The 22182-nt window shown below is 44.6% G+C and overlaps 1 protein-coding gene across 1 annotated transcript in view; it reads left to right on the forward strand.

Moving 5' to 3' along the window:
• The window catches only part of ATP9B (ATPase phospholipid transporting 9B (putative)), a 120227-nt gene that overhangs the window by 16526 nt on the left and 81519 nt on the right, over positions 1-22182 (forward strand). Inside the window, exons 4-6 of the mRNA XM_081150216.1 lie at positions 710-823; positions 6743-6851; positions 15926-15984. Coding sequence (XP_081006342.1) covers positions 710-823; positions 6743-6851; positions 15926-15984 — 282 coding nt within the window. The remainder of the gene's footprint in view (positions 1-709; positions 824-6742; positions 6852-15925; positions 15985-22182) is intronic.

Below are 22182 nucleotides of genomic sequence, written 5' to 3' on the forward strand. Positions count from 1 at the left end.
CGATCAACTCCCAGGGGACTGTAAAGAATGCAAAGGTAGTTGCCTCCTTGAATACAGGCCTACAGGCCTGTGATTCCCATAACTTTATATTTCATCATTTCTTATACTTTGAGGGACGTAAATACTTCGACGAGATTAGGGCAGTTTTGGGGGAAAGTCACGCCTGTGTATGTTCTGCTTGTTCTCTCAGTCTTCGTAAAGCTACCCAGATGTCCACATTCATATTTTATTTTTTACCATTTCATAAATGTGAGGTCAACACGCCTTTTCCACTATAATCCTTCCTGAATTATCAAGATGCACACGCGCATGTGTATTTGCTGACTTGCTAGCACTGGGAAGGCTTTGCTCATACTCACACTTGCTCTGTTTTGCGGGTGAAGAGTCACAGGTGGAGGAGGGTGGAAAACTGGAACTCAGCCCATGAGGATCAAAGGGTTTTCTAGGACACTTTTAACATAGTTGAATGTTCTAATGGTCCTTTCATCAGTTTGTTTTAAATATAGTGTGGGGGAACCTTACCTTTCATTATATATGATTTAATTATTGGAAAGCTAATGTCAGAATTATTAAATTTACTGTGACCCAGGGCATATGTTTACTCTTTGATGGAAATGCTGTCAGTTAGGTATTGTGCTGACTTTAATTATTTAATGAGATGTTAAAGATGCTTCTTGGAGAGATTGCTAATTTTTCCTTTCCTTTTTAGGTTTTGTATGAACAGTTCAAGTTCTTCTTGAATCTCTATTTTCTGGTAGTCTCCTGCTCCCAGTTTGTACCAGCACTGAAGATAGGCTATCTCTACACCTACTGGGCTCCTCTGGTAAAAGAAAAGATTTTTGAAATTAAGTTAAATTATTAAATATTTAGAATATAGTTTTAAGAGTTGAAATGGTTACTAGATAAATTAGACCAGATTTTTAAAAGCCTGATAGTGTTGCTGTGTATCCTTGAACTATTTAAAAAAGATGTTACAGAATTCTGTTGCTTAAATCTTTCGCAGCCCTACAGCTGTGCCGTCGGCAAAAGAAGTTCCAGAGCTGGCGGTGGGGCAGGGCTTCTGCTGGGCCTTGTGCACCTGCCCTGGGACAGCAGGTTCTTCCCCGCCCAGCTCTCTCCTCTGCCCACCAAGCTCTTGGGAATGACGTGTGGGGTCCACTCAGTAACTCGTGACGTCTTGACAGATGGGCCATGTTTACCTTTGGCTGACAGTGACAATTCTCAAGTATCTCAATAGAGTGCAGACAGTTTCCGGTTGACAACTCAGTGTATACAGGTGTTTGAAAGGCAGTAATAACTTAAGGATATTTTCATTTCAGACACACACTGTCTCAATAGTTTTATGTTATTTGCTGATAGTTTTTGTTAATTTTCAGCTTATATAGACAAATGGATAACTTCTTTCTTACTTTGACCTGAAAAATTCACTGCTTTTGTTTGCTCCCTTTGGTGCAGACGATCAGCGTAAACGGGCAGGGAAATCTTGGGGAGAGAATTCCTTTAGTGATAGAGCAGCGTAGGGCTTGGGTTCCCACTACAATGCTGCTGCCTTTCAGAGTTGGAATCTGAGCAGAGTGCTCAGGGGTTTGTTACCTGCTCTGGTCTGCATAGCCCATGCCTCACAGAGGGACTGGAAGACGGGTGGATTCCGGTTCACGGGACAGGCCGAGCCAGCCCCCGCCCGGCTACCATCCTGTTCACAGAGACTGGCTAGGTGGGAGCAATGAGTCACTGTGTAGGTGACATGAATACAGAGTTACAGGGTAGATCTTTTCCATGGAACTAATTAGCAAGGCTGACAGGGACGTTGGGCTGTACAGTTTGGTAACAACACCTGAGGCCCTATCGATGCACGTCTTTATTTGAGGAATATATCCCAAAGAAATAATGATTGGTCACAAAGTCTAAAGAATGTCTGTGGTTATTTTTGATGAAACAGTTATTTAAAGGGTCAGATTCTAACAATGGACTCTCCAGCTCTGCTGTGTGCCATGAGTATGTTGGGATACTGTGCCACTGTAGCTTTAACAGTGATGCTAGGAAAAGTTTTTAATAACATTGAAGGTACATATATATTGGAATAAGTGGGGGGAAGCTGGTTAAAGTATGGATAGAATGAAATACACATTCCTTGATCAGCCAGCGGTGAGTTTGTTTACATCCAGCACCCATGGAAGCAGTGTTGGGACAGTAGTGAGTGAGACAGTGCTTCCTGACAGAGCTGGGAGAGTGGCAGTTCAAACCCATCTCCGATGCTGAGTCGTGGCCCTCCCGCTGTGAGGAAGGAAGTACCAGGAAGGTAAAGGGATTGAGAAGGACGGGGTTATTTCAGTAGGGCGCAAGGCAGGCCCGCTGACTGTGAGAGATAGGAGAGTGGGTGGACTGCACAGCGCAGGGAGAAGAGGGTGCAGGCAGAGGGAGCAGCAGTTGCAACAGGCCTTAGGGCTGCAGGGTGCTTGGCCCTGCGGGAGTGAGATTGTGGGCTGTTGGGGGGTGTGGATGTGGGACTATGGTTGGAAAGGAGGGGGAGAGGGGTGGCGTTCACCTCTTCCAGGGACCTGGATTTCACCCTGAGTGGTCAGGGAGCCACCTGTGTATACACTGCGTGTGCCCAGGAAGAAGGAAGAACACTTTCACTCAGACCACAGCTTTGAAAGCTGGTGCTGAAGCCAGGAGCCAAGCAGAGGGAGCTTTCCTCCCGTCTTTCCCTGCCTCCTCCCAGGGAAGGTAGCGCCTGTTCTGAATTTGAGCTGAGTGCATGTATTTTGATGGTGTTAACAGGCACATTGGTATCATTGAGCAGCATGCAGTGCTGTTTTGCGCGCTTTAAGAATTTTACATCAAGCTCATCTTACTCTGTGTGCTCGTTGCAACATGCTTTTTTAACTTGATGTTGGTTCATGAGATCGATGCATGCCGACACAGGTGGCGCCCGTTCAGCTTTCCTGCTCTCGCTTTCCACCGGGCGTCGGTCCAGGTGTGTCTGTCCTCCTGGAAGGAGGCTCTGCGGTTGTTTCTTGTGTCCAGGTACCGACGTTGCTGTAACGATCTTTCCAGTTGTACTTTATTTCTGGTGCACATGTCCCAGGAATTCAGTCTCGTTGAAGAAGTGAAGTTTATTTTTTCCAGTTTTTGAACAAAGGCAGCATCTTCACAGGATTTCTTGCTAAGCTCCTGAGTGCTTGCTCTTTCTCTGCCTGTGCACTGTGATCAGAGTCTGGTGTCCAGGGCCTGGGGTGGCCTGTGGTCTCACACACACACGAAGGTCGTCCATCTCTTCTCTCCTGCTCCAGGCTTCCACAAGCTTGCTCCTGTAACAGGAGGCAGTTGCAATTTCCACGTTCCCCCTGGACAAGAACCCGCCGGGGAAGCATCACGCCTCTCACAGCCAGAGGTTATAAAAGCTTACGTCTGACGTCCACTAGTCTTACAGGGAGCAGGTTACCTCAGACCTCCCCTGCGCCCTCTGACTGACATTGGGTGTTTCTGAAAACACAGTTAGCTTAATTAATAATCTTTCTTTTCAATTACCCTTGACTGTGTTATTTACTGCCTTCAGCTCTGAACTAATCTCACTGTATTTTCCCATGTAATAGAAGAGTTAACTGAGAATAAAGTGACTTCATTACCCTACTGAGTCAGAAGGAAGATTCCTTTCATATCATTCAGCTTTCAGAGTAATTCCTCAAGGCAGAGCTAGTGGAATCCAAGTAGCAAAGCAGACTGTAATGCTTCTGTCAATTAATGAGGTGCACGCGAGCTGTCCAGGCAGAGATTTCTAGGTGGTGAAAGTAGATTCCTAACTGCGTCTTCTGTGTACGGTGTCCTCCTGGTACGTCGTTAGCACCTAAGGGCAGCCAGACAGGCTGTGTGGAGGACAGTGCTTCATCAGGACCCTGAGGTCCAGTCTGACTCGAAGGTCTTCCTCTGTCCACTGTTTCCCCCGAGTCTGTGCATTGGAGTGGGTGGAGCACGGAAAGGAAACAGAATCAGCCCTCACAGTCCCACAGTAAGACACGTGGTAACAGATGGTGCTGGGACAGCTGGACAGCTACATGGAAAGACTGAAGTTGGACCCCTGCCTCGTGTCATATGCAGAGTAACTCAGAATGGATCCTAGACCTAAGTGAAAGATCTAAAGCTAGAAGACTCCCAGAAGGAAACCTAGAGCTCAGTCTTTGTGATCTTGGGCACTAAAGCCCAGGTGCCAAAAGGAAGAAGTTAACTGGATTTCATCCAGGTGAAAGCCTATATGCACCAGAGGACCCGCTGGGAAAGTACAGCGAACAGAAGAAGATACTCGTGACATCGTGTTTGTAAATCATATCTGACAAGGCCTTTGTCTCCAAAATAATATAAAGAACTCTTAAAACTTAACATTTAAAAGAGGACCTAGTTAAAAAGTGGGTGTAGGGTCTGAATATACATTTCTCTAAAGAAGATGTACAAGTGGCCAATAAGTGTGTGAACAATGGTGCAACTTTGGAAACCTGTTTGGCATTTCATGAAAATGCTAAACACAGAGTTACCATATCACCCAGAAGAGGCAAATTTGTAGAGACAGGAAGCAGATCAGTGGTTGCCAGGCTGGGAGCAGAGGGGGGTGGGGGGGACTGATGTTGGGTACTGGGCCTTTTCGGGGGGTTATGAAAATACTCTAAAATTAGATGGTGGTGATGGTGGCATAAGTCTGAATTACTGAAAAAATGAATTGTATACTTTAAAAGGGGTTAATTTTATGGCATGTGAATTATATCTCAACAAAACTTTTTTTTTAAGTGTGCTAAATGGCCTAGACGGGGGTCAAACTGCTCATCAGCCATTACCTTCAGTGGAGGCCATGCAGATTCATGGTGCACACTGTGCCCACCTCCCTCTGCAGATGGGCCACATCCCCAACTGTTTACAGCTCTCTCCTCAGTGATTCCAAGAGTGACTTTAGAATAAGTTTCAAAATAGCGCTGTTCGCAACCCCTGGAAGTACCTTGGCAAAGACCAACCAAGGTACAGGAAGGGGCTTCAGGAGACTGCTGACAGTCCCCGGTGCTGGAGAGAAAAGCACCCTGGAGAGGGTGGTGAGGCTCCAGAGCTGTCCATTCTGAAGGTCATACTTTAGTGAAAGGAGCGTGATCAGTGGGAGCTATTGAGGGTTTGGGGCAGTGAATTGCTGGGGACCATCCCTGGAGGAGGATTTCGCCATACATTTGCCAGATTGTATCGTAGAAGACACTGGTAACGTGGGGAAAGGTGGTTTTGAGGGAATGAGGCTGGAGGTGGGAGATTGATGCTGTGGGTGAGACCTAAGGAGGGTCTGAGCCGGGCCCATGTGTCCGTAGGTGGAGGTCCAGCCCAGGCATGTTTGGAGAGCATGACCTGCACTAGGTGATGAGTGATGGATGCAAGTACAGGAGAGGAGTCACAACATTACTTAGAGGTGATGGCTGTACTGCAGAGGTCCAGACCGATGCTTACAGGTGAGGGGAGCGCTGGGCTACGAGGACAAGGCTGGAGCCCACACCAGCATTTGGGGAGACTGCATAAAAAGGGGTGCAATTCAGTAAATGCCAGAAACACGCTCCAGTGGCCCACTTAATTTAGCCTTTTGGTTGTACAGAAAAAAGCTGGAATAAAAGATGACTGTCCTTTCGGTGGAAATTCATCCATCAGCGTGTTTATAGATAGACTGAAGCATGTTTGTCAGTAACATGGAGCCTGAGGAAGGGGTCTCTATTTAATCATGGGAGGTTGGCTTGAATGGGTGTCAGAAAACACAAACGTAGCCTTTAAAAAAGATGGACGTTAGTCACATGTTAGCAGTGTGACAACAGTTCATAATAGACTATAAGTACATAAAAGTTTTACTTAGGTAGCATCAGTGTAATCTGTTCAGGCTTTTACCTAAGAAATGGGAGGAAGCACTGGTTGCCTGTGCTCTCCAGTGTGTTGCAGGTCAGTGCACTGGGTGAGGAAGTTGATCAGACGTGTCATACCTCGGAATGGTTTTATGTTCCGAAATGCTTTCATTCTATCAGAGATAAGGTTTAAGTGCAGAAATTATAAGAGTTTTATGTCAGTCTTTGTTAATTTGGTATTTGAATGCTTGAATGTTCCAAATCTGATTTATTGGATTTATTGAAGATTGTTTTTTACTTTGGGTTACTAAGTATTTTCCGGTATGTAGCTTGAAGTACATATTATGATGTGAATTTTAAAAATTGTCTTGCGGATAGTACAAATTATAAATCTGTTACTGTGTATTATATGCCATTTATAGTGTTTCTTTGTTACTTTTTGTCTTTTTTCTTTGTTTTCATTTATTTTATATTTTAGAAATAATATACAGTTGACCCCTGAACAACACAGGGGTTAGGTCCCTACACAGTCGAAAATCCGTAACTTCTGACGTCCCCAAAACTTAGTTGTCCCTTGGCATCCACCAGGGATTGATTCCAGGACCCTGGCAGATACCAAAATGCAGGAATGCTCAAGTCCCCTCTGTAGAATGGACTAGAACAATACATGTGGTTGCCCCCCCCCCCCATCCACGATTCTCAGCCACAGATGGGAAACAGAGCAGATGTTTACTGAGAGAACCTGCGCATAGTGGACCTGCACAGGTCACACCCATGTTGTTCAAGAGTCAACTGTAAATTGAGGGGAAGGTAAAACCAGATCGTGAAAAAGAACTTTCCCTTCCTTTTTTCAAGTTTTCTCCATTACCTTATTTCTTTTTGTTTTGTAGGGATTTGTCTTGGCTGTTACTATTATGAGGGAAGCAATGGATGAATTTCGGCGTTTTCAGCGAGACAAGGAGGTGAATTCACAACTATACAGCAAGCTCACAGTAAGAGGTCAGCAAGACACCTTTAATCCAGTGCATCATTTGCCCAATGTAATCATCACTTTAGAGTGAACGTAAATGAAAGAAAACATGTCTCAATTCTGTCATTGAAAATAGTATTAGGTGATTGCATATTGTATCTAATTTCTTTGGAAAAGTAGAGCATTCACAAGTGCCATGTTTATTGGGAAATTCTGAAAGCCGCTTTCAAAGCCGGAGCTCGACACAGGCACAAAAGAGACCTGAGAAGGCCTTTTGCCTCTGGCCAGTGTCTAGGCTCTGTGTAGGCAGAGGTGCAGCCTGAGGCAGAGTTGTAAACAGCCTGGTCAAGAGCTGGAGTCCTTAGCACAGAGCTCAGCTGCATAGGGCCTCCCTTCTCCCTCCCTTGCTATCTCCCTTCCTCACTATCTCCCTCCTTCTCTTCCTCCCTCTGTCCCTGCCTGCCTTCCTTCTTTCCTTCCTAGACTCCCTCCTTCCTCCCCTCTCCCCTCCCCTCTCCCTGTTCCTCCCCCTCCCCCTCTCCCTGTCCCTCCCACTCTCCGTCTCCCTGTCCCTCCCCCTCTCCCTCCTTCCTCCCCTCTTCTCTCCCTCCTCCTCCCATCCCTCCCCCTCCCCCCCCTCTTTCCTCCCCTCTCTCCTCCTTTCCCTCCTTCCCTTCTCTTACATGCAAGGAAATCTCTTTCAGAGAGCACATGTGACAGAGAATACACTTTACAAAAATGAGTTTGGAAAAGTCACTAAACATACAGCTACAGCATATGCCAAGAAACAAAGCGTGGCCTATTCACGAAAGACATGAAGAAACATTGTGTCTGAGGACTTAATAGACAGCGACTAAATCCTTAAATGTGCTCAAGGAGCTGAATTAGGAAAGGAATGATGTATTGACAAGTACAGAATGTCAGTAAAAGTATAGAGATGATTGAAAAAGAAACAAAATGAAAATTCTGGAGCTGAAAAGAACAATAAATTAAAAGAAAAAAATCACCAGCACATGTCAATAGCAGATTAGAGCCTGCAGAAGAAACTATCTGTGAACTTGAACCTGGGTCCTGTGAAGTGTCCAGTCTGAGGAGCAGAAGGAAGAATTAGAAAAGTGAATAGGTCTTAGGAGACGTGTGGCAGCAAGTGTGCTAACGTGTACATAGTGGGATCTTTGGAGCGGAGGAGAGAGACAGGACAGAGAGAGATTTGACAGAATAATAGCCTTTAACTTCCCGAACGTGACGAAGGACATGAACCTATAGATTCAGGAAGTTCAGTTATCCTCTGGGAAGGCAAGTCTATGGAGAGCCACTCTGGGACACATCGTAGTCAGACTGTGGAAACCCAAGAACCAAGAGGACACAGAGCAGCCACTCGTCGCATAGGAGGGGTCTCCAGTAAGAAGATGAGGTATCAGCAGGAGGGACACCGTGATATTTACTATTTTAAAAATATAGTAAAAGGAAAAACACTCCATCAAGAATTCTACATCCAGCCCAGCCGGGTGTGGCTCACCGGTTGAGCATCGACCTAGGATCCAGGCGATCAGGGTTCGATTCCCAGGTTGTGGGCTGCAATCGATCAGTGACTCTCTCATCATTGATGGTTCTATCTCTCTCTCTCTCCCTCTCCCTTCTTCTCTCTGAAATCAATAAAGATATATTTTTAAAAAAGAAAAAAAGAATTCTATATCCAGTAAAACTATCATTCATAAATGAGGAAGAAATTAAGGCACTCTCAGATAAACAACTGAAACAGGGACTCAAGCAAATACACACACACCTGTGTTCACTGAGGCACTATTTACAGTCACCAAACATGGTAACAGCCCACGTGTCCATCAGCAGGTGAATGGATGAGCAGAGTTGTAGTATGTTCGTGCACTGGAATGTTATTAAACCACAACACTTGATTAAAATGACACATGAAATAACAGCATGAACCTTGAGGCTACCATGCTGTGTGAAAGAAGCTAGACACAAACGGCCACACACTGTACGGCTTCATTCACAGAATGTGCAGAGGGTGCTGGGATCGAGATGAGTGCAGGTGTGGTTGCTGTGCCTGGGGAAGTAGGGGAGTGGGTGTGAGGGTCCCTGCGGTGGTGAGGAGTGTTGGGGAAGTAGGGGAGTGGGCGTGGGGTTCCCTGTGATGGTGATGAGTGTTTCAGAATCTGATGGAGTTGGTCTTAGGACACTGAATGTACTGAGGCATGTGCTGAGTAACCTACCCTGAGTCAGGTGTTTGGTGGAGCTCAGTGTTCCTTCACCTGCGCACCTCGCTTCCTGGCCAGTTATCCCAATGCAAGTGAGACAAGTAAAGTCCAGAATGTAAAAAACACAGGGCTATGCTTATCGGGCATAGTTTGCAATTTATTCTGTTGTCAAGAATGTTTGCTGCTCAGCTCCTTAATTTCCAGTGTTTCACAGTTACCTGTTCTCTGAACAGCATTGATGGCTGCTCCCTTGTGTGATTGGTTCATTGTGTCGTATTTGCCACATTGGAACTTGTTATGTTAGGAGTTCTTGAGCACATTCCAGTAGAGTGCACTGGGAAATGTTCTCTAGTTGTTTTCTTAAAGTCTGCTAATGTCTTAAAGGTGCTTTGTTTGGAAGCAGAGGCTACTCTGATAGGTGGTCTTGGTGAACATGGCGGACTTTAGTTAGCTCTTTGTTTTATTGCCTGAGAAGCTGCTCTTATGTGCGAGTTTTCCATGTCTGCCACTACTTCTCCTCTCTCCTCCTGTTGATGGCTGCATTTATTATTCACTGTCTCCCAGTGGACCGTGTCGGAGGCAGTGGTAGGGAGGGGAGCGCGGAACAGGTGCTCCTGCACGTTGGCAGCTTTTGCAAAATTCCTGATAAAGAGTTTGAATTGCGTGGCCATTCTATTTTCAGATTCTTGGAGTCAATGCTATATTTTTTCCTACTTCAAAGGAGAGATGTATAAATTGTATGCCTTGGTAATTATCCAGTTGGCTAGTTCACAATTCAATTCCACAAATATTTACTAAGTGCTCACTATGTGTTAGGCTCTGTGCTAACCTCATGGGATTCAAATATGAATACATCCTGAACTGTGCTACTTAAAGAGCTCATGCACTCTTCTAGCAGGCAGCACAGGCTAGAGGTCGTATTTGTTTTAATCAGCTACCAAGTCTCAGCAGGGCTGAGTCATGTCAACCACTATCCATGCATTTTCCAAGGTTAAACCTAAAGCTAACATGAAACATTACATTTAAAAATGGAACTTACTAAAATGGAATTAATTCTGTTCTTTGTGTGTGTGTGATAATTGCTTTCCAGTATATCTTAGGTATTTCTTGTAATAGTTCTGGCATTTTGTTGTCTATTTTGTTTTCAAGTATTCAAATGAGAGAGAGAGAAGCAAGCCTGCTGTCCTTGAACCGTATGTAAATCGTGGGGGGGAGACTGTGTGAGGGCGTTTCCGTGTGTAGGTGTTTCTCGTGGTCCAGTCTCCTTGCAAGCAAGTCCTCACTCACCGGGAGCACTGACTGGGTCTTGGCTCCCGTGGCTCTGGGCCTGGGCTATCCCGTCAGCACTGTGCTGCTGCTGCTTGTCAGTGTCGTCCTCTCTCCTCTTACAGGTATAAATTATAAAATGTCTCCTGAAATTCTGTCATCTTATAGTGAAGCCTACTTCATTTGTGAGTTGTAATTATTCCTTTAAAAATCACGAAATGTTTAAACCCCTCTTCAGTGCCTTCATATATCGTCTGTGCATTGTACACACTTTGACAGGGAATCGTAAATGTAACTGGTTTTATGAGTTACTATGTTTTCTACTTGGCAAGAAGGGTTTCCTTTTGTGACAGTCATATCTGAAGATAGTTTTTTAATAGTATGCTCCAGTGTCAGCTGAATTTCCCCATCAGAAAGCGCTTAGCAGCTGACGCCCTGGGAAGTAATCAGAGTTGATTGCCGTGATCCGTATGCAGAGGAGCGGCGATGGCCCCTGCACGTTATTGATGTGCTGTCGTCTCTCGTTCGTCCACTCTTGACAGCGCAGATGAAATACAGCCCTGGATATCGGGAAGGCATCTGTGGGCGTTTTGTTTTATGTAGTCAGAGCGGTGCTTTGGTGCACACACTCCGCTTCTCACACATTCATCTCGTCTCCTCCCTGTTGTGAAGTAGACGTAAGGCATCCTTCTTGTCTGGTCTGAGCAGCATTTGAAAAGAATCCATTCCAGTGTTTGTTCAGGAATATTCAGTGCACATTATTGCATTCTTACTATACAGTGATACTTATTGCCTGTTATATATGTCAGGCACAAACACACACTTTAGATTTATTATCTCATTTGTTTAGTTCTCGGGGCCAAGTGTGTACGCTCAAGACTAGGTTCGTGTATGCAGGAGTAGACGTAGACACCCATTACCACGTGGCCAGCATGTTTCCCAGGCCACCCTACGAGGACCTGTGAATTCATCTCTTCAGGATACTGTGTGTGGGGGGGGGGCGTGCGTGGGCGTGCGTGGGCGTGCGTGGGCGTGCGTGGGCGCGGGCGTGGGCGCGGGCGTGGGCGCGGGCGTGGCACCAGTGTTCCTCCGGCGGTGCCGCCAGCCCTTGGCCTCAGCTCCGCGTGCGCTGCTGCTTCCTGAGGCTCACTCAGTCAGTGCAATAGTTTAGTAAACAAGCAACTTCAGTAAGAGATGAGACGTTTTCAGTCTGATGGGTGTTGTCACCGTGCTGCCGGCGAGGCGGCACAGCCTGCGCACAGCCCCCTCCCCGCCCTCTCCCCGGGTCCTGCCTGTGGGGATAGACGCTCTTTACTTGCCAGCCTGATCGGGAGACGTGCCCTCTGCCTGATTGCTGCTTACCTGTTAACCGTTCATCACTCGCTTTTTATCTTTCGTAAAAGTTTACTCACTTTTCCTGTTTCCATTTTTACCTTATTATAGTTTCTTCATGAGAGATTTAGGACAGCAAATGTTTTTATCTTCGACTGATTTTTTAAATCATTTTTTAGATGTAGATAAATTTATAATTTTTATTGCTGCAAATCTTTTGATCTTTTTGTTTGTAGTTGTTATTTTAACCTCAGTTGTTTCAATCCCAATATAATGTAGGTATTTGATTTTCTAACAGTGTTGCAATTTTACATTTAAAGCAGGTGTTACATGGGGAAGGGAATCTAACTTTTTCCCAAATGGTAAATTAGTTACTTTAAAACCAGTAATTACGTTCCTTTCTCAGACCTTTGAGAGAGACCTAGATTCGTTCGGGCCTCCCCTCTGCTTTCTGTTCTGCCTCGCTGATACACCCAGGTCCTATGCCAGCTCCAAGTAATATTTCCATAGAACGTTCTGGTGGCTTGGGAAACGTCTCCTCCCTCCCCCCTTTCCTCTTCCTCCACTGGTTACTTTTCCATTTTTTTTCTTATTTTCTTGAGAAATAGGAGACCCTATAAACACAAGGTTATTGGGCCATTTTCTTTCTGCTCCTGCATTGGACCAGCGATGTGGAGCCCTCAGCAGGAGCCTGGAACAGGCCTGCTGTCTCGTCTGCTGATTCCTCCTCCCACGGGGCTCAAACACTCGGGAGCGCTGGGAAGGAGGCCACCACACCGTGTAGGTTATTGAAGGCTTAGAGGAACCAGGGCCTACGGACAGTTTCAAACAAGGCTGCTTCGTGCCCCTCTTGGTGCTGGCTGACCACACAGTCGTAGGACTGTGGTGGTGGTGGTGTGCACTCGTAGGCCCACGAGAGGGAGACCGCTGCATCGTACGTCTTCTGACTTCAATCGCCAAGAGTATTAGACCCATGTGTATTAACAGTGTTTTGTGTCCTGACCTTTCGTGGATATTTAAGAGGCCTGTCTAGCTGCAGAAAACAAAGACTACAGACTTCCCATAGGCAGACAGGGGTGGGCTTGACCAAGACACTGAGGGATGCCCTCTATCTGCTAATACCATGTAATGTTTATTTGTATCTGTTAGTTGATAAAATATTTAACTTTGAGGTACTCATTAAATTTTTCAAATTATATAGTTTCCTACCAGATATTTATCTGGAGAATGCAGTGAAGAGCTATGGATACTTACTTCAGCGTTTAGTTCTGCACATTGGTGGGCGGCAGAGCCTGTGTGGGTAGCCGCTGCGGGCAGCTCTGGACTCTGAGGGTCATTACGCAGGTGGTGTGCAGTGTATTAGCTAGTGAGACTAGCGGGGACGTGGTTGGCTAGCACCGTTGATCCAGTGAATAACACTGCTTTATCTTTAAGTGTTTCTCACCACACTGTAGTCTATTATTGTTTCAGTGTTCTTCCTAAAGCTAATTACTTTCTTACTGATAGAACAGGAGAAAGAATTGATTCTGTTGAATTTGAGCATTTTAGTTTTTTTTGTTATTGCTAAAGAATGTTTTTAAAAACATCTTTGGTTATTGTTAGTGAATGTTTAAGAGTAAAAATTGGTTACTTTTGGCAAGATGCTTTGTAACCCTTTCCCTAGACTGTAGTATTTCTTTTTTTTATTTCCTAGGCTGTGATTTTTACCATTCTTGGTGATGTATTTTATTTCACTCTGCTGTACTTCATCTGACTGGAATGTAAGTTCCTTGAGGGTAGGGCTTTGCCTATTTCATGCCCACTCTTATCCCCAGCATGTCCTGGGGAAGAGAGCCGTGAGCCCAAGTGACGTCAAGCGGAACCCTATGTGCCTGCCCAGCGTCCGCAGGGCTGGTGTCAGCCAGAGCAGTCTGGGCCTGTGTGCCCAGAACCAGCCTCCGTGACCTTGGTCTTTGTAACCATCACTGACCTCCTGGAGCCTCAGACATTTGTCTTGTGGGTTGTAGTTACTATGAGCATCCTCACTCTGCCCTTGCCCTTCTCACTGCGCCTTGGGATGCGGGTTCCTTCCTCACCCACCTTTCATCTCCATCTCCACAGAGAGTGGCTCCCCTCCGAGGGTTCTGCTTCCTCTGTGGTGGCTGCTTCTCCATAGCCTGGGGGCCACTTACCTGGAGGCAGGATCCCTTCCTGTCTTTGCAGCTTCCTCTCAGTTTCAGACACCAGTCCATCCATCTCACACCTCTGCGCTTTCTTGCCCCTGTGCTGTTCTAGTTGATGAAGTCCAGTGCGTCATTTTTTATGAGTGCTGCGGTGTCTTGTCTAAGGACTCTCAGCCTCGTCAGGCTCACAGAGATGTCCTGTGTAAGAACTCTTTACTTAGTCAGGCTCACAGAGGAGTCCTGCTGTGTCTCCTGTTTTCAGTTTTTGGTTTGCGTGACATGTACCCGTGCTGAGTAAATTTTTGTGTCGGTACAAGGAATGTGTGTACTGAGTACTCCTTGTGCATGTGGGTGTCGCGTTGTTTCTGGCCCCATTTTTGGAAATAGTAATTCTTTCTCACGGCATTACCATGCACTTTTGTCAAAAATCAGTTGTCCTTCGTGTGTTGTTTATCTCTAGACTCTCTTTCACTCCATTGATCTATTTGTCTGTCTTTATGCTAATCCCATACTCTTTGGATTACTACCGCTTTATACTGATTCTTCAAATCAGGGACCGTTTGCCCTCCAACGTTGTTTCTATTTCCACGATTTTGCTAGTCTAGGTCCTTTGGGCTTTTATATGACTTAGCATCCATTTCCATAAAAGCCTGCTGGGATTTTCATTGGGATTGCATTGAATCTATAGATAAATTTGGGGGAGAAATGACATCTTAATAATATTAAGTCTTCTGACCCATGGATGAGATATATCTCTCCCTTTATTTAGTTCTTTTACATTTTTCTCAGCAATATTTTGTGGGGGGTTTTCAGATTATAGATTTCTTTTTAAATAGTGTATTTATGTCTATAAATAAATGCTTTCATTGCTTATTTCCTAACTGTCCACTTTGCTTCATAGCCTGTGTTAAATTCGGCTCCTACCTCCACACCCACTTAAAGCGTCCAGAGAGTTGGGGGACAGTGCCGCTGCCACCCGGATGACGCAGATGAGCGCCATCTGCCTATTAGTCTGATGCTCACCTTCTGCAGTGCTCACATGTGATCAGTTCCTTTAAAAAGTTGCTTAATTATCTCCCACTCTTATCTATGTGTGTTTATTGGGACATAATTAATATATTTCCATACTTATTGGATAATAGCTGTGTCTTGCTCATTAGATGTGGTTTATATGGTTACATTTTCTTTAGTCCATTATGACATTTGACCCATTTTATTTTTATTTATTTATTTATTTATTGACCCTTTTAACTGATTAGGGATAGAATGAACTTACCTCTGTTCTGCTAGTTTTCAGAATAAACTGAATGTAAAAGAAATGTACCTTTCCCCATATTAAAACAGTAGTTACAAAAATGTGAAGAGACCCACAAGGTTGTTGCTGGTACTAAAAAGTAGATGGACGGGGGCAGGAGATCCCCAAGACGGGGGGAGAGGGGTGAGAAACAGAGACGGAGGGAGAAAGGGCCGAGGCTGGGCCCAGAGACACAGGGAGAGAGGGAACTGGGTGTTTCTAATCACCTCTGTGAGGTTTTGTCTACTGTGTGTCATGTAACTGTTGTATATCAACTGTTCCACATGATCAGCGCACCAGCTATTAGGTAAGTACTTTAGGAGTCTGCACAGGATGCGTGGAAAAGAACCACTTTCCATCCTAACACTTTGGTCCTGACCTGTGTGTAAAGCTGCTGGTGGAGGGTGTGTTCTCACTGACCTTCTCCGTCCCTGCTTTTCGCTAGTTATGTGCCAGTCAGTGCTGTTCACAGGGTGAGTGGGAACCTTACATCTCAGTGTGACTCAGTTTCAGTCATATTATTTTATTTAGTGATGTTTCCGATCATGGAAACTTGACTCGCACCTGAAATAACAGCAGATTTGGGAGAAACCTTCCGGATGGAATCGTCTTCCACGTTCCCACACGGTTTTTATCAGGGTGGTTAATTGTATTTGGGAGCTAACTAAGAGAAGGTGATTGTTCATGACTGCCTCCATCTGAAATATTTATTTGAAAGTGTAAGTAGAGATGCATGTGTAAAACTCTCCCCTGAAGCGGTTTCAAAGTATTTATCAGGAGAGTGTAACTGTGCTGTCTCGGCGCTGACTGTGCTTCCCCTTCTTTTCAAGGGAAAGTCCCCGTCCAGAGCGCAGACATACACGTCGGGGACCTCATCGTGGTGGAAAAGGTGCGTGCATTTTCAGTATACTTCAGACATGCATGTGCTTCTTGTTAACATTGAGCCTGGTTGCAGTAACTTTTGAATATGAAGGAAATTGAGACATTTATTTTCAATCTTTACATCACTGTGTAAGATTTGCTGTACGTGAAGAAACATCTAGTTTTTTTTTAGCCTGTTTTGTTAAAGTACATTTCAGTGTGCGTAGGTGATGTCATATTTTGTCTAAATAAGACGTGTTAACTGCTTAATGTTGCATTATCAGGATTATTTCATTTGACCAATTTAAGAATTGTCTATTTATAATAGAATACATTTCAGTTTCCAGAACTTCCTTTTACAGATGGATATATCACATATCATTAGTGAGTATTAATTCTTATGGTTCATAAAACTTAAAGAAGGAAAGGTAAATGGAAGGAAGAGAGAATTAGCGAGAAGAGGTTTAGGTCAGTGTAGGAAGAGCCATTAAAAGCCCCATAGTGGTCGGAGGAGGACATCGCCAGGCTGCGGGTGGCAGGGGTGACCGAGGGGCCAGCTGCATGGCAGTGGCTGCTTCTCATGCACAGTCTTCCCTGAGGAACAGCGGCTCCATAGAGAGTCTTCTTTTTTTAAGGCTTAAGAACAAGTTTTTAAAAATTATTAAATGTTCAGTTTTTTAAAAGCTTCTTACCAAGTAGTGTGAGCCCTTGGTGCCAGCGGGTGTGCAGGCCACCTGGGAGCACCGCAGCCCAAGCCCCATGTGCAGCTACTTTGTACAGGAAAGGCTTCCTCCTCAGGACACTGGTACAGTAATCTGTGCCAAGGGTGGTTTGGGGGTGTTTGATTTTACAAAACTGAATAAAATGAAACAGACTGATTTGCATCTCATTTACCTAGTATCCGTTTGTGTGGATACCGTCAGTCCCTGATGTTTGATCCATGCTTAGGTCTTCAGGTGGTTTCTGTTGTCAAGTGCCACAGTGAGCATCCTCGCACATTGTGTCTTTGCACGTTTCTATAGGACTGGTGGTAGTCATGTAAATTTTGACGCAGTTTTTTAAAACACCAACATTTATTGTCTCAGTTTCTGTCGTCGGGAATCTGGGTGCAGCTTAGCTGGGTCTCCTGGTTCTGGGTCCCTCTCAAGGCTGCAATCAGAGGCCCACCAGGCGGCTGTCGCCTTCAGGCCTCACTGGGGCTGTTGACAGAACTCGGTGCTTCATGGACTTAGGCTCAGTTCCTGGGCTTTGGTTCGAGGCCTTTCCCGTCCCCTGCCCGGCGGGCTCTCCACTGGCAGCTCACAGCCTCCTGCCAGGGAGCAGGCGACAGAGTGGAAGGGTGCTGGCCACATGGGCTCCTGGCTGTGAGGCCGGGTCCTATCACCTTCAGTTTTCCTTTCCATTTTAGGAGCTGCCTAGCTGTTGGGTTGAAAACGGAGATAGAATCTGTGAGTCACCTCCAGTGTCCAGGACGATCCCTGACGAGAATGGAGGGAATCACTTTAATCTTGCAGAAATCCTTTGTCAGAGCCCCTGGCTGGCATCACCCTCGGCACATGCGATGCCTTTTTCTCTGGGACTGGGCACCAGGCAGGCTGCCTGCTCCCCCCACACGTATTCAGCTGGCGTTTCTAGCCACTGAACAGGGCAAGTAAGGGAAACAGGAAGAGTTTGGATGGAAGGAAGAAGTAAAAATGCCCCTTTACAGACAGCGGGATTGTGGAAAATCCAGTGTGATGTATAAAAACCTCGGAACTATGAGTTCAGCACGACGGGAAGTTGTTAAGATGCGCACTCAGATGCCAGCGTTCCATACATCGGTGCTGGGCCTGTGAACCCGGCACTAAAGTGCAGTGCTCTCGGCCGCTGCTGTGAACACAGCTACACAGACAGCAGGGCTTAGGACAGTAGTCGAAGGTCTGAGTGGGGGTACGGGGTAGCCTTGGATTGGGACATTCCACAGTTTCCCCAAAATTGGCCTGTAGGTTTAATTCAATTCCTATCAAAATCTCACCAAGGACTGTTTGTTTTTTAAACAAAATAAGGTTATTCTAAAATTAATTTGGCAAGGCCTAGGCCCTGAAATGGCTAAAACAGTCTTGGCAAGAGAATGAAGGGAGAAGAGTCCTCTTCCCAAGGTTGAGACATCCTACCTGGACCCACTAATAGCCTTGTGTAGAAGAGGAGAGAACCAAGACCAATGAGACATTAGAGAGGACCCAGAAACAGACTTGCCCAGCCGTGCGCAGGGGTGTTGGACAGAGCGCAAGCAGCTGAAGGGGAGAAAGGCCAGCCTCTCAGAGAATGTGGCTGGCGCTGTCTGGGCAATGTGGGTAAAGACGAACCTTACTGTGAGTGTCGCACTTTATACAAATACTAAATCAAAATAGATCACAGATTTCAATGTAAAGTAGAACTGTAAAAATTTAAGAAATGCATAGGAAAAAATATTCAGAATCCGGGGCAGGAAAGTAGCTCTTCTTAGACTTGACATCAGAAGCACAATGCAGCAAAGATTTTTTAAAAATTAATAAATTGCATCTCATTAAAATTAAAAGCTGCTTTGTGAAAAGACATGTCAATATGATGAAAAACAAACTAGGAGAAAATATTTGTAAACCACATATCTGACAAGGATTTGTACCTAGAATATGTAAAAACTGTTAAAAGTCAACAGTTAAAGAAATCAAATCAGAAAATGAGGAAAAGATACAAAGAGAATTTCACCGTGGAAGATATACACGGGAAGCAGTGCTCTGTGTTCTCTATCGCCTGGAGCTGCAGGCTAAGGCGGGTGAAGGCCCTGCACTGACCGCAGGTGGACTGCGGGGGAGAGGGCTCCGGCACCACGTGCCAGCCACGGGTGAGGGAAGTGGCTGCTCACACGTGTCTTGTTACAGCCATTCTGGCAAATCACTGGTCTCTTAAGAAGCTGAATATGCAAATATTATATGACCCAGCAGTTGAACTTTTGAACCTTTATCACAGGAAATGTTAATTTATGTTGGCACAGAAGCCTGTGCACGAATGTTTATCCCTGCATTTTCACAATAGCCAAAAATCTGAAACCTCTCAATGCCCGACTGGTGGTGATCAGAGGAACTGTTCAACGGACCATCGTGTATTGTGTGAAGGAGACACCGGCCGCACTCCAGTGTCACTTGTAGTCTGAGGGGAGGGAAAATTAAAAGCACCTGAGTCTGTTTATGAGCATCACATGTTATGTGGAACACAGTAAGGGAGCTGAGGGGGTGTGGAGATGCAGTTCAGAGAAGGATTACATTTATAGTAGCTTCAAACAAAATAAAATTATTCTTCAAGAATAAAAAGAAGTACTAAACTTCTGTTTGAAGCTATGACACGTTGTGGAAATACGTTAAAGTAGATCTAAATACATGGAAAGACATCCCATGTTCGTGGATTAGAGGTGTTGATATTGTTAAAATGGCAGCACTCCCTAAGTTGACCTACAGATTCAGGACTGTCCCTTTCAACTTTTCATCTGACTGCTTTGCAGAAATTGACCAGCTGATTCTCAAATTTATATGGAAATACAAGGCTCCCAGAACAGCCAGTATAATTTTTAAAAATTGAACAAAAATTGGAATAGTCACCTTTGTTGCCATTTTAAACCCTTATACAAAGTGAGGGTACTCAGGACATTGTGGACCTGGCATAAATCCCGAGTTGAGAGTCCAGAAGGGAAGCTGCAAATTTATGATTAATTGATTTTTGACAAGGGTGCCGAGGAATTCAGTGGGATGGGGTGTGATTGGGTGGGTGCTTTTTTTGGCCCTGTTCAATTAATGAGATACATCCATCTTGCTGTGTGTAGCTGTGATTCACTCGCTTTGTTGTTACATCATATTCCTGTTTTCCATCCTGCTGTCGATGGGCATTTGGGTTGCTTCTGAGTTTTGCCTGTTGGGACTGCTGCTTCTGTGATGCCCCATCTGGCCTCACCTGTGCACACGTCGCTGCTGCATTTGTGCCTGGGTGGAATTGTTGGGTATAGCGTATGCGTATGTTCCACTTCAGTAGATACTGCAAATGGTTTTGTAAAGTGACGTTCAAATTGTACTCGAAACAGCAGTGCAGGGCTTCCATTGCTCCACACGTTTGCCAACACTTGGCATCGTCAGTCTTTCTGATTTAGCATTTCCCATCTGTGTCCAGCAGTTGTGGTCTAATGCACATTTCCTCGAAGACTAACAGAGGTGGACTCCGTCTCGTCTGCGTTTGGATGTCGCTCTTACTTGGGAAGAGCCTGTTGACATCTTGCCATTTTCTTCTGAGTTAGCCCTGTTCTCATCAGTTTGCGGTCTTCATGTATTCTGGATTCAAGTCCTCTGTGTTGCAAGTATCTTTTTCTTCATGGAGTACTCTGTTGAACAGAAATCCTTAAATTTAGTGAAGTCTACTTCACTCATCTTTTCATGTATAGTTTTTTTGTTTGTTTTTAACTTTTGGTGGTGGGAAGGAGTCTTTTTCCTTCCAAAGCATTGTGAAAATATTCTTCTATATTATTGTGTCAGAGTCTTATTGTTTGGACTTTGACATTTGGAAATATAATTCATCTGGAATTTATTTGTGTGTTGATTGAAGTAGAGGTCAGGTGTTGTCTTCCCTCCCCGTGGGTATCTGATTTCTCAGCATCATGTCCTGATAGGTCTGCAGTTTCATCTCCCTCCCAAATCTGGTGTCTCTCCGTGTGTGGCCTCCTCTGGAGCCTGCACTTTGCATTGGTGTAATTGTCTCTCGGTCCAGTGCTCCCTTGCCTTCATGCCTCTACTTTAATATCTTCGTTTCACTGTACTGTAGACTCAACTTTCCGTGTTTCTCACATTTGTCTTGGACATTTTTACCTTTGTATTTCCCTGTAAATATTGACAATACCTTCTCAGTCCCCACCAGAAATCATGGCAAGATGTTGGTTGGGTTCGTGTTGGATATGTAGGTCAATTTATGGGCACTTGATGTCTTTGCAGTGCCATATATTCTAATTTCAGAACCTATATGTTGTATTTTTTTAGGTTTTATTTCATTTTTCTCAGCAGTATTTTATAGTTTTTTCATGGGGCTCGCCAATCTTTTATTAGTTTATTATTAGTTTTTTATTACTGAAATGGGAATATTTGAAAAATATTTACTTTCTTGCTGTTTGTTACCAATATATATGAATATATATATGTAGGTGTATATACATATATTTGTTTTCTGTGTCATTAAGTTTTGTTCTTATATTTGCTTACACCTTGTACTTTCTCTGTGGCTCAGTAGCTGGTTTTTCCCTATTTTCAAATGGACATTTAGCTCTATGCCATGTAGTTGGCCTCCCTGTTCTGTCATGTGCAATTGCTCCTGTACATTTTCCTCTTACACTCTCTTGACACTTTGGCTATGTTCTGCATATTTTGATGTGTTGGTATTTTATTACTCTTCAGTTAAAAATATTTTCTAATTTCCATTGTGATTTCTTTTTTGACTTAGGAGTTCTTTAGATTTTTTTTTTAATATATTTTTATTGGTTTCAGAGAGAGAGGGGGAGAGGGAGAGAGAGGGAGAAACATCAATGATGAGAGTCACTGATTGGCCGCCTCCTGCACACCCTCTACTGGGGATTGAGCCTGCAACCCAGGCATCTGCCCTGACCAGGAATCGAACATGTGATCTCCTGGATCCTAGGTCGATGCTCAGCCGCTGAGCCACCAGCCGGGCAGTTCTTCAGATCTTAATAACTGCCCTTCTTTCTTCATGTTAGAAAGAAGAGGCTCTATCTTACAACATAGGTTTTTCTGTTTAACAACTTATATTTGTTTTCATTGCCTGCTGACTGACAAATAATCATCTATCATGTGTAGGAAAATCTTTATGTAGGTCTCAAAACTATAAGTAATTCATGAAATTATGGAAAGCATTCTTATTCTAATTATATACAGCGGTACCTCAGTTTTCGAATGTAATCTGTTCTAGAAGACCATTCGAGTTCTGAAACGTTTGAAAACTGAGAGATCAACAGCTGACAACTAGGCCTCAGGATCTTGCCCCCAGCGGAAGCCATGGGGCATGTTTGATTTCCGAGGCGGCTTCGAAAACCGAAGCATTTCTGGATTTACAGCGTCCATAAACTGAAATGTTCGTCAACGGAGATGTTTGAAAACCGAAGTACCACTGTATTTTTCTTTAGTTTGATAGAATTACTAGTAGCAATGATTAAATAAATGTA

The sequence above is a fragment of the Miniopterus schreibersii genome (assembly GCF_964146895.1).
Source record: "Miniopterus schreibersii genome assembly, chromosome: 10".
Taxonomy (NCBI): Eukaryota; Metazoa; Chordata; class Mammalia; order Chiroptera; family Miniopteridae; genus Miniopterus; species Miniopterus schreibersii.